General features: G+C 43.9%; 1 protein-coding gene across 4 annotated transcripts in view; it reads left to right on the forward strand.

Annotated features, from left to right (window-relative positions):
- TEDC2 (tubulin epsilon and delta complex 2) overlaps positions 1-12,032 on the forward strand; it is a 293,826-nt gene that overhangs the window by 155,773 nt on the left and 126,021 nt on the right. For all 4 annotated transcript variants that reach the window (XM_053694966.1, XM_053694967.1, XM_053694965.1 and 1 more), the window contains one exon: positions 8,916-8,969. In XM_053694966.1, the coding sequence (XP_053550941.1) occupies positions 8,916-8,969 (54 nt within the window). The remainder of the gene's footprint in view (positions 1-8,915; positions 8,970-12,032) is intronic.

A 12,032-nucleotide genomic window follows, 5' to 3' on the forward strand; every position in this document is an offset into this window, starting at 1 on the left:
TCGCTACAGACAAGGCTGGAAACCTAACCAGTCCTGGAACAAGGGCAAGCAGACTAGGAAACCTGCTGCTGCCCCCAAAACAGCATGAATTGAGGGCCCCCGATCCGGGATCGGATCTAGTGGGGGGCAGACTTTCTCTCTTCGCCCAGGCTTGGGCAAGAGATGTTCAGGATCCCTGGGCGCTAGAGATAATATCTCAGGGATACCTTCTGGACTTCAAATACTCTCCTCCAAGAGAGAGATTTCATCTGTCAAGATTGTCAACAATCCAGACAAAGAAAGAGGCTTTTCTACGCTGCGTACAAGAGCTCTTGTTAATGGGAGTAATCCATCCAGTTCCACGATCGGAACAGGGACAGGGGTTTTACTCAAATCTGTTTGTGGTTCCCAAAAAAGAGGGAACTTTCAGACCAATCCTGGACTTAAAGATCCTAAACAAATTCCTAAGAGTTCCAGCGTTCAAGATGGAGACTATTCGGACAATTTTACCTATGATCCAAGAGGGTCAGTACATGACCACTGTAGATTTAAAAGATGCTTACCTGCACATACCGATTCACAAAGATCATTACCGGTACCTAAGGTTTGCCTTCCTAGACAGGCATTACCAGTTTGTGGCTCTTCCATTCGGATTGGCTACAGCGCCAAGAATCTTCACAAAGGTTCTGGGTGCTCTTCTGGCGGTACTAAGACCGCGGGGAATCTCGGTAGCTCCATACCTAGATGACATTCTGATACAAGCTTCAAGCTTTCAAACTGCCAAATCTCATACAGAGTTAGTACTGGCATTTCTAAGGTCACATGGATGGAAGGTGAACGAAAAGAAAAGTTCACTCGTTCCACTCACAAGAGTTCCCTTCCTGGGGACTCTTATAGATTCTGTAGAAATGAAGATTTACCTGACAGAGGACAGGCTATCAAGACTTCAAAGTGCTTGCCGCACTCTTCATTCCATTCAACACCCGTCAGTGGCTCAATGTATGGAGGTAATCGGCTTAATGGTAGCGACAATGGACATAGTACCCTTTGCACGCTTACACCTCAGACCACTGCAACTGTGCATGCTAGGTCAGTGGAATGGGGATTACTCAGACTTATCCCCTTCTCTGAATCTGGATCAAGAGACCAGAAATTCTCTTCTATGGTGGCTTTCTCGGCCACACCTGTCCAGGGGGATGCCATTCAGCAGACCAGACTGGACAATTGTAACAACAGACGCCAGCCTTCTAGGTTGGGGTGCCGTCTGGAATTCCCTGAAGGCTCAGGGACTATGGAGTCAGGAGGAGAGTCTCCTGCCAATAAACATTCTGGAATTGAGAGCAGTTCTCAATGCCCTCCTGGCTTGGCCCCAGTTGACAACTCGGGGGTTCATCAGGTTTCAGTCGGACAACATCACGACTGTAGCTTACATCAACCATCAGGGAGGGACAAGAAGCTCCCTAGCTATGATGGAAGTATCAAAGATAATTCGCTGGGCAGAGTCTCACTCTTGCCACCTGTCAGCAATCCACATCCCGGGAGTGGAGAACTGGGAGGCGGATTTCTTAAGTCGTCAGACTTTTCATCCGGGGGAGTGGGAACTTCATCCGGAGGTCTTTGCCCAAATACTTCGACGTTGGGGCAAACCAGAGATAGATCTCATGGCGTCTCGACAGAACGCCAAGCTTCCTCGTTACGGGTCCAGATCCAGGGATCCAGGAGCAGTCCTGATAGATGCTCTGACAGCACCTTGGGACTTCAGGATGGCTTACGTGTTTCCACCCTTCCAGTTGCTTCCTCGATTGATAGCCAGAATCAAACAAGAGAGAGCATCAGTGATTCTAATAGCACCTGCGTGGCCACGCAGGACTTGGTATGCAGACCTGGTGGACATGTCATCCTGTCCGCCTTGGTCTCTACCTCTGAAACAGGACCTTCTGATACAGGGTCCCTTCAAACATCAAAATCTAACTTCTCTGAAGCTGACTGCTTGGAAATTGAACGCTTAATTTTATCAAGACGTGGGTTTTCTGAGTCAGTTATTAGTACCTTAATACAGACTAGGAAACCTGTTACCAGAAAGATTTACCATAAGATATGGCGTAAATACCTACATTGGTGTGAATCCAAAGGTTACTCTTGGAGTAAGGTTAGGATTCCTAGGATATTGTCTTTTCTACAAGAAGGTTTAGAAAAGGGTTTATCTGCTAGTTCATTAAAGGGACAGATCTCAGCTCTGTCCATTCTGTTACACAAACGTCTGTCAGAAGTTCCTGACGTCCAGGCTTTTTGTCAGGCTTTGGCCAGGATTAAGCCTGTGTTTAAAACTGTTGCTCCACCATGGAGTTTAAACCTTGTTCTTAATGTTTTACAGGGCGTTCCGTTTGAACCCCTTCATTCCATTGATATAAAGTTGTTATCTTGGAAAGTTCTATTTTTAATGGCTATTTCCTCGGCTCGAAGAGTCTCTGAATTATCAGCCTTACATTGTGATTCTCCTTATTTGATTTTTCATTCGGATAAGGTAGTCCTGCGTACTAAACCTGGGTTCTTACCTAAGGTAGTTACTAACAGGAATATCAATCAAGAGATTGTTGTTCCTTCTTTATGCCCAAATCCTTCTTCAAAGAAGGAACGTCTACTGCACAACCTGGATGTAGTCCGGGCTCTAAAATTTTACTTGCAGGCAACTAAGGAATTCCGACAAACGTCTTCTCTGTTTGTCATTTACTCTGGGCAGAGGAGAGGTCAAAAAGCTTCCGCTACCTCTCTTTCTTTTTGGCTTCGTAGCATAATTCGTTTAGCTTATGAGACTGCTGGACAGCAGCCCCCTGAAAGAATTACAGCTCATTCTACTAGAGCTGTGGCTTCCACTTGGGCCTTCAAGAATGAGGCCTCTGTTGAACAGATTTGCAAGGCTGCAACTTGGTCTTCGCTTCATACTTTTTCCAAATTTTACAAATTTGACACCTTTGCTTCATCGGAGGCTATTTTTGGGAGAAAGGTTCTTCAGGCAGTGGTTCCTTCTGTATAAAGAGTCTGCCTATCCCTCCCGTCATCCGTGTACTTTTGCTTTGGTATTGGTATCCCAGAAGTAATGATGACCCGTGGACTGATCACACTTAACAGAAGAAAACATAATTTATGCTTACCTGATAAATTCCTTTCTTCTGTAGTGTGATCAGTCCACGGCCCGCCCTGTTTTTAAGGCAGGTAAATATTTTTTAATTTATACTCCAGTCACCACTTCACCCTTGGCTTTTCCTTTCTCGTTGGTCCTTGGTCGAATGACTGGGAGTGACGTAGAGGGGAGGAGCTATATGCAGCTCTGCTGGGTGAATCCTCTTGCACTTCCTGTAGGGGAGCAGTTAATATCCCAGAAGTAATGATGACCCGTGGACTGATCACACTACAGAAGAAAGGAATTTATCAGGTAAGCATAAATTATGTTTTTATTGCATTAATAACCTGCCTAAATCTGCCTAACATGTCTGTACCTTCAGATAGCATATGTTCTGTGTGTATGGAGGCCAAGGTGGTTCCCCCTTTAAATGTATGTGCAAATTGTGCCATGGCGTCCAAACAAAGTAAGGACAGTACTGTCACATTTAATAAGGTTGCCAAAGATGATTCTTCAAATGAAGGTAGTGGGGATAGTTCATCATCCTCTCCTTCTGTGTCAACACCAGTTTTACCCGTGCAGGCGATACCTAGTGCATCTAGCGCGCCAATGCTTGTTACTATGCAGCAATTAACAGCAGTTATGGATAATTCTATAGCAAATCTTTTATCCAAACTGCCAGCATTTCCCAGAAAGCGTGATTGCTCAGTTTTAAATACAGAGGATGAGCAAGCAGACGCTGACGATAATTTATCTGTTATACCCTCACATCAATCTGCAGTGAGGGAGGGTCTGTCCGAGGGAGAAATTTCAGATTCAGGAAAAATTTCTCAGCAGGCAGAACCTGATATCGTGGCATTTAAATTTAAGCTTAGAACATCTCTGCGCCCTGCTTAAGGAGGTGCTAGCTACTCTTGATGATTCTGATTCTTTGGTAATTCCAGAGAAGTTGTGCAAAATGGACAAATTCTTAGAGATCCCAGTGCACGCTGATGCTTTTCCGATACCCAAGAGGGTAGCGGACATAGTGAATAAGGAGTGGGAGAAGCCAGGTATACCTTTTTGTTCCACCTCCTATATTTAAGAAAATGTTCCCCATTGTTGACCCCAGAAGGGACGCATGGCAGACGGTCCCTAAGGTAGAGGGGGCAGTTTCAACGTTAGCAAAGCGCACAACTATTCCTATAGAGGACAGTTGCGCTTTCAAAGATCCTATGGATAAAAAATTGGAAGGATTGCTTAAAAAGATTTTTGTTCAGCAAGGTTTCCTTCTTCAACCAATTTCGTGCATTATTCCTGTCACCTCGGTGGCGTCTTTTTGGTTCGAGGAACTAGAAAGTTCGCTCAAAAAGGAGACTCCATATGATGAAGTCATGGACAGAATTCACGCACTAAAGTTGGCTAACTCCTTTATTTTGGATGCCGCTTTTCAATTAGCAAAATTAGCGGCAAAAAACTCAGGTTTTGCAATAGTGGCGCACAGGGCGCTTTGGCTAAAATCTTGGTCGGCGGACGTGTCGTCCAAAACAAAATTACTTAATATTCCTTTCAAAGGTAAGACCCTTTTCGGGCCAGAATTGAAGGAGATTATTTCTGACATCACTGGGGGAAAGGGTCATGCCCTCCCACAGGATAGGCCTTTCAAGGCTAAGAACAAGTCTAATTTTCGTTCCTTTCGCAATTTCAGGAACGGACCGGCTTCTAACTCTGCAGCCTCTAGACAAGATGGTAACGCTTCCCAGCCTAAAACAGCATGGAAACCATTGCAAGGCTGGAACAAGTGTAAACAGGCCAAGAAGCCTGCTGCTGCTACCAAGACAGCATGAAAGGGTAGCCCCCGATCCGGGACCGGATCTAGTAGGGGGCAGACTTTCTCTCTTTGCTCAGGCTTGGGCAAGAGATGTTCCGGATCCCTGGGCACTAGAAATTGTTTCTCAGGGGTATCTTCTAGAGTTCAAGGACCTCCCTCCAAGGGGAAGGTTCCACGTGTCTCGCTTATCTTCAGACCAGATAAAGAGACTGGCATTCTTACATTGCGTAGGAGACCTATTAAAGATGGGAGTGATACACCCAATTCCAACAGCGGAACAAGGTCTGGGTTTTTACTCAAACCTGTTTGTAGTTCCCAAAAAAGAGGGAACTTTCAGGCCAATTCTGGATTTAAAAATACTAAACAAATTCCTCAGAGTTCCATCATTCAAAATGGAAACCATTCGAACGATCTTACCAACAATCCAGGAGGGTCAATATATGACTACCGTGGACTTAAAGGATGCGTACCTGCATATTCCTATCCACAAAGATCACCATCAGCTCCTAAGGTTCGCCTTTCTGAACAAACATTACCAGTTCGTGGCTCTTCCATTCGGTTTAGCCACTGCTCCCAGAATTTCCACAAAGGTACTAGGGTCCCTTCTAGCGGTTCTAAGGCCGAGGGGCATTGCTGTAGCACCTTACCTGGACGACATTCTAATCCAAGCGTCGTCCCTTTCCAAAGCAAGGGCTCATACAGACATTGTTTTAGCCTTTCTAAGATCTCACGGGTGGAAGGTGAACATAGAAAAAAGTTCCCTGTCCCCGTCCACAAGGGTTCACTTTCTGGGAACAATAATAGATTCTGTGGAAATGAAGATTTTTCTGACAGAGGTCAGAAAGTTAAAACTTCTAAAAGCTTGTCGAGTTCTTCATTCTATTCCTCAGCCTTCCATAGCTCAGTGCATGGAAGTTATAGGACTAATGGTTGCAGCAATGGACGTGGTTCCTTTTGCTCGAATTCATTTAAGACCATTGCAGCTGTGCATGCTCAAACAGTGGAATGGGGTTTATGCAGATTTGTCTCCCCAAATTCAAGTAGACCAGGTAACCAGAGACTCACTCCTCTGGTGGTTGACTCAAGATCACCTGTCTCAGGGAATGAGTTTCCGCAGACCAGAGTGGGTCATTGTCACGACCGACGCCAGCCTCTTGGGCTGGGGCGCGGTCTGGGACTCTCTCTGAAAGCTCAGGGTCTATGGTCTCGGGAAGAGTCTCTTCTCCCGATAAACATTTTGGAACTGAGAGCGATATTCAATGCGCTCCTGGCTTGGCCTCAACTAGCGAAGGCCAGGTTTATAAGATTTTAGTCGGACAACATGACGACTGTAGCGTACATCAATCATCAGGGGGGAACAAAGAGTTCATTGGCGATGAGAGAGGTATCCAAGATCATCAAATGGGCGGAGGATCACTCCTGCCATCTATCTGCAATTCACATCCCAGAAGTAGACAACTGGGAGGCGGATTTTCTGAGTCGTCAGACTTTCCATCCGGGGGAGTGGGAACTTCACCCGGAGGTCTTTGCCCAGTTAACCCAACTATGGGGCACTCCAGATATGGATCTGATGGCGTCCCGTCAGAACGCCAAGGTTCCTCGCTACGGGTCCAAATCCAGGGATCCAGAGGCGACACTGGATGCATTGGTGGCGCCCTGGTCGTTCAATCTGGCTTATGTGTTTCCACCGTTCCCTCTCCTTCCCAGGCTTGTAGCCAGGATCAAGCAGGAGAAGGCCTCAGTGATTCTAATAGCTCCTGCATGGCCACGCAGGACTTGGTATGCAGACCTGGTGAATATGTCAGCGGTTCCACCATGGACGCTACCTTTGAGGCAGGATCTTCTAGTGCAAGGTCCATTCAAACATCCAAATCTAGTCTCTCTACAACTGACTGCTTGGAAATTGAACGCTTGATTCTATCTAAGCGTGGGTTTTCAGACTCAGTTATAGATACTCTGGTTCAAGCCAGAAAACCGGTGACTAGGAAAATTTACCATAAGATATGGCTAAAATATATCCGTTGGTGCGAATCCAAGGGATTTTCTTGGAGTAAAATCAAAATTCCTAGAATACTTTCCTTTCTCCAAGAGGGTTTGGATAAAGGTTTGTCAGCTAGTTCTTTAAAAGGACAGATATCGGCTCTGTCTGTTTTGTTGCACAAACGACTGGCAGCCGTGCCAGATGTGCAGGTGTTTGTACAGGCGTTAGAATCAAGCCTGTCTACAGACCTATGACTCCTCCATGGAGTCTAAACTTAGTTCTTTCAGTTCTTCAAGGGGTTCCGTTTGAACCCTTACATTCCATAGATATTAAGTTACTATCTTGGAAAGTTCTGCTTTTGGTTGCTATTTCTTCTGCTAGAAGAGTTTCTGAATTGTCTGCTTTGCAGTTTACTTCACCCTATCTGTTATTCCATACAGATAAGGTAGTTTTACGTACCAAGCCTGGTTTTCTTCCAAAAGTGGTTTCCAACAGGAATATTAACCAGGAAATAGTTGTTCCTTCTCTGTGTCCGAATCCAGTTTCGAAGAAGGAACGTTTGTTACACAACCTAGATGTGGTCCGTGCTTTAAAATTCTATTTAGAAGCAACAAGGGATTTCAGACAGACATCATCCTTGTTTGTCGTTTATTCTGGTAAGAGGAGAGGGCAGAAAGCTACTGCTACCTCTTTCCTTTTGGCTGAAAAGCATCATCCGATTGGCTTATGAGACTGCCGGACGGCAGCCTCCTGAACGAATTACAGCTCACTCTACTAGGGTTGTGGCTTCCACATGGGCCTTCAAGAACGAGGCTTCTGTTGATCAGATCTGTAAGGCAGCGACTTGGTCTTCACTGCACACTTTTACCAAATTTTACAAATTCGATACTTTTGCTTCTTCGGAGGCTGTTTTTGGGAGAAAGGTTTTGCAAGCCGTGGTGCCATCCGTTTAGGTTACCTGACTTGTTCCCTCCCTTCATCCGTGTCCTAAAGCTTTGGTATTGGTTCGCACAAGTAAGGATGAAGCCGTGGACCGGACACACCAGTGTAGGAGAAAACAGAATTTATGTCTTACCTGATAAATTCCTTTCTCCTATGGTGTGTCCGGTCCACGGCCCGCCCTGGCTTTTTGTCAGGTTTAAATTTTTTTATTTCTATTCACTACAGTTACCACAGCACCCTATGGTTTCTCCTTTTTTCTCCTAACCGTCGGTCGAATGACTGGGGGGAGGAGCCAGAGGAGGGGCTATATGGACAGCTTTTGCTGTGTGCCTCTTTGCCATTTCCTGTTAGGGAAGAGAATATTCCCACAAGTAAGGATGAAGCCGTGGACCGGACACACCGTAGGAGAAAGTAATTTATCAGGTAAGACATAAATTCTGTTTTTTTAGACAGCAATCAACAGTGTTGTTCATTCACAAATGGTTACCCCTTCACAGTGAAATGCCTCCCTGAAGCTGCAACGTATGATTCCCCATAAAGCATGGCTTTTTCAATGATAGATTTTAAAGGGACATGAAACCCAAACATTTTCTTTCATGATTCAGATAGAGAATACAATTTTAAACAACTTTCCAATTTTATTTCTATTATTTAATTTGCTTCCTTCTCTTGTTATCCTTTGCTGAACGGTTTATCTAGGAAAGCCCAGGAGCAGCAAATAACCTAAGTTCTAGCTGCTGATTGGTGGCTGCATATGTATACCGATTGTCATTGGCTTATCCATGTGTTCAGTTAGAAACCCGTAGTGCATTGCTGCTCCTTCAACAAAGAATACAAAAAGAACAAAGACAATTTGATAATAGGAGTAAATTAGAAATTTGCTTAGAATTGCCTGCTCAATCTGAATCATGAAAGAAAATTGGGGTTCAGATCCCTTTAATTTAAATAAAAACTTTTTCCAAATTGTATTTTCTTAAAATGAATGCCCCCTTCTGCATCAAGGCAATGTTTATATTAAAATGCATGGTTGGTGTACATTTGTTTATTGTCATTGTAAGGAGCAAATTATTGTTTTCTCACAGATCAACTCTGAAACTACCAGTGGAATATCGACGTGAATACACAAGAAACAGCAGGTGAGCACGTTTAACGGGAGCATTTATATATATATGTTCTGCTGTACATTTGAAAGGGATGTAGAGATAGAGAATTGTGAAAAAGAATGAGCTCAGTTGGAGAAATTCTTTATTGATGTTAGAAGATTTAGAATACTGCTATATTGTAAGCTGTATCTGCATACAGAACAAAGATGTGCGCATGTACCTCCACAGGTATTGTACTCCATGCATTTAAAGTTTTACTTTGGTGACCAACTCTAGAATTCTTCAGTGGCTATAAGCACTTTTGCTATTTAAAGGGACTTTATTTTTGTTTAAAAAGATAGATAATCCCTTTATTACCCATTCCCCAGTTTTGCATAACCAACACAGTTATATTAATGTACTTTTTACCTCTGTGATTATCTTGTATCTAAGCCACTGCAGACAGCCCCCTGATCACATGACATTTTATTTATTATCTATTGACTTTCATTTTAGCCAATTAGTGCAGTGTCTGCCACAAGCCACGGGCGTGATCAGTGTTATCGATAAGGCTCACATGAACTAGCTCTCCCCTGTTGTGAAAAGCAAATAAAAAAGCATGTGATAAGAGGCGCCTTCAAGGGCTTAGAAATTATCATATGAGCCTTCCTAGGCTTAGCTTTCAACTAAGCATACCAAGAGAACAAAGCAAAATTGGTGATAAAAGTAAATTGGAAAGTTGTTTAAAATTACATGTCCCATTTGAAACATGAAAGTTTTTTGGGGACTTAACTGTCCCTTTAACCCCTTAACGACCAAGGACGTGCAGGGTACGTCCTCAAAAAAAAGGCAGTTAATGCCTGAGGACGTACCCTGCACGTCCTCGGTGTGGAAAGCAGCTGGAAGCGATCCTGCTCGCTTCCAGCTGCTTTCCGGTTATTGCAGTGATGCCTCGATATGGAGGCATCCTGCAATAACCCTGCATGGCCATCCGATGCAGAGAGAGCCACTCTGTGGCCCTCTCTGCACCGGACATCGATGGCCGGTATCGTTGGTGGGTGGGAGCTGACTTGGGAGGCGGGTGGGCGGCCATCGATGGGCCGTGTAAGGTGGAGGGGGGCGGGATCGGGGGCGTAGCTGACGGGGGCGCGCCGGGGGGCGCGGGGGTGCACATCGGGGGGGGGGCGGGCGCGTGCAGGGGGGGGGAGCGGGTGGGAACCGCTATACTACAGAAAATAAATGTAAGTATGTGGGGGAAAAGGGCAAAATTAAAAAAAAATAAACACCAGTCAAAGGGATCTTGGAGGGGTGGGGGGTTGGTATTGGGTGGGGGGGGGAGCTACACTACAGAAAAAGGGATTTTTTCTTAAAAAAAGCACATTTTTTTCTAAACTGGGTACTGGCAGACAGCTGCCAGTACCCAAGATGGCGCCCATTAAGGCAGAGGGGGAGGGTTAGAGAGCTGTTTGGTGGGGGATCTGTGAGGTTGGGGGCTAAGGGGGGATCCTACACAGCAGCATATGTAAATATGCTAAAAAAAACCTCAAAAAAGCCCAAATATACCTTTTTATTTTAGTACTGGCAGAGTTTCTGCCAGTACTTAAGATGGCGGGGACAATTGTGGGGTGGGGGAGGGAAGAGAGCTATTTGGGAGGCATCAGGGGGTCTGATGTTTCAGGTGGGAGGCTGAGCTCTACACTAAAGCTAAAATTAACCCTGCAAGTTCCCTACAAGCTACATAATTAACCCCTTCACTGCTAGCCATAATACACACTTGATGCGCAGCAGCATTTAGCGGCCTTCTAATTACCAAAAAGCATCGCCAAAGCCATATATGTCTGCTATTTCTGAACAAAGGGGATCCCAGAGAAGCATTTACAACCATTTGTGCCATAATTGCACAAGCTGTTTGTAAATAATTTCAGTGAGAAACCTAAAGTTTGTAAAAAAGTTTGTGAAAAAGGGAACGTTTTTTTTAAATTGATCGCATTTGGCGGTGAAATGGTGGCATGAAATATACCAAAATGGGCCTAGATCAATACTTTGGGTTGTCTACTACACTACACTAAAGCTAAATTTAACCCTACAAGCTCCCTACAAGCTCCCTAATTAACCCCTGCACTGCTGGGCATAATACACGTGTGGTGCGCAGCGGCATTTAGCGGCCTTCTAATTACCAAAAAGCAATGCCAAAGCCATATATGTCTGCTATTTCTGAACAAAGGGGATCCCAGAGAAGCATTTACAACCATTTGTGCCATAATTGCATAAGCTGTTTGTAAATGATTTCAGTGAGAAACCTAAAATTGTGAAAAAGTTAACGTTTTTTTTTATTTGATTGCATTTGGCGGTGAAATGGTGGCATGAAATATACCAAAATGGGCCTAGATCAATAGTTGGGGTTGTCTACTACACTACACTAAAGCTAAAATTACCCCAAAATGCTCCCTACATGCTCCCTAATTAACCCCTTCACTGCTGGGCATAATACACGTGTGGTGCGCAGTGGCATTTAGCGGCCTTCTAATTACCAAAAAGCAACGCCAAAGCCATATATGTCTGCTATTTCTGAACAAAGGGGATCGCAGAGAAGAATTTACAACCATTTATGCCATAATTGCACAAGCGGTTTGTAAATAATTTCAGTGAGAAACCAAAAGTTTGTGAAAAAATTTGTGAAAAAGTGAACGATTTTTTGTATTTGATCGCATTTGGCGGTAAAATGGTGGCATGAAATATACCAAAATGGGCCTAGATCAATACTTTGGGTTGTCTACTAAAAAAAATATATATACATGTCAATGGATATTCAGAGATTCCTGAAAGATATCAGTGTTCTAATGTAACTAGCGCTAATTTTGAAAAAAAATGGTTTTTAAATAGCAAAGTGCTATTTGTATTTATGGCCCTATAACTTACAAAAAAAGCAAAGAACATGTAAACATTGGGTATTTCTAAACTCAGGACAAAATTTAGAAACTATTTAGCATGGGTGTTTTTTGGTGGTTGTAGATGTATAACAGATTTTGGGGGTCAAAGTTAGAAAAAGTGTGTTTTTTTCGATTTTTTCCTCATATTTTATAAAATTTTTTATAGTAAATTATAAGATATGATGAA

The sequence above is a fragment of the Bombina bombina genome, chromosome 11 (assembly GCF_027579735.1).
Source record: "Bombina bombina isolate aBomBom1 chromosome 11, aBomBom1.pri, whole genome shotgun sequence".
NCBI classification, from domain to species: Eukaryota; Metazoa; Chordata; class Amphibia; order Anura; family Bombinatoridae; genus Bombina; species Bombina bombina.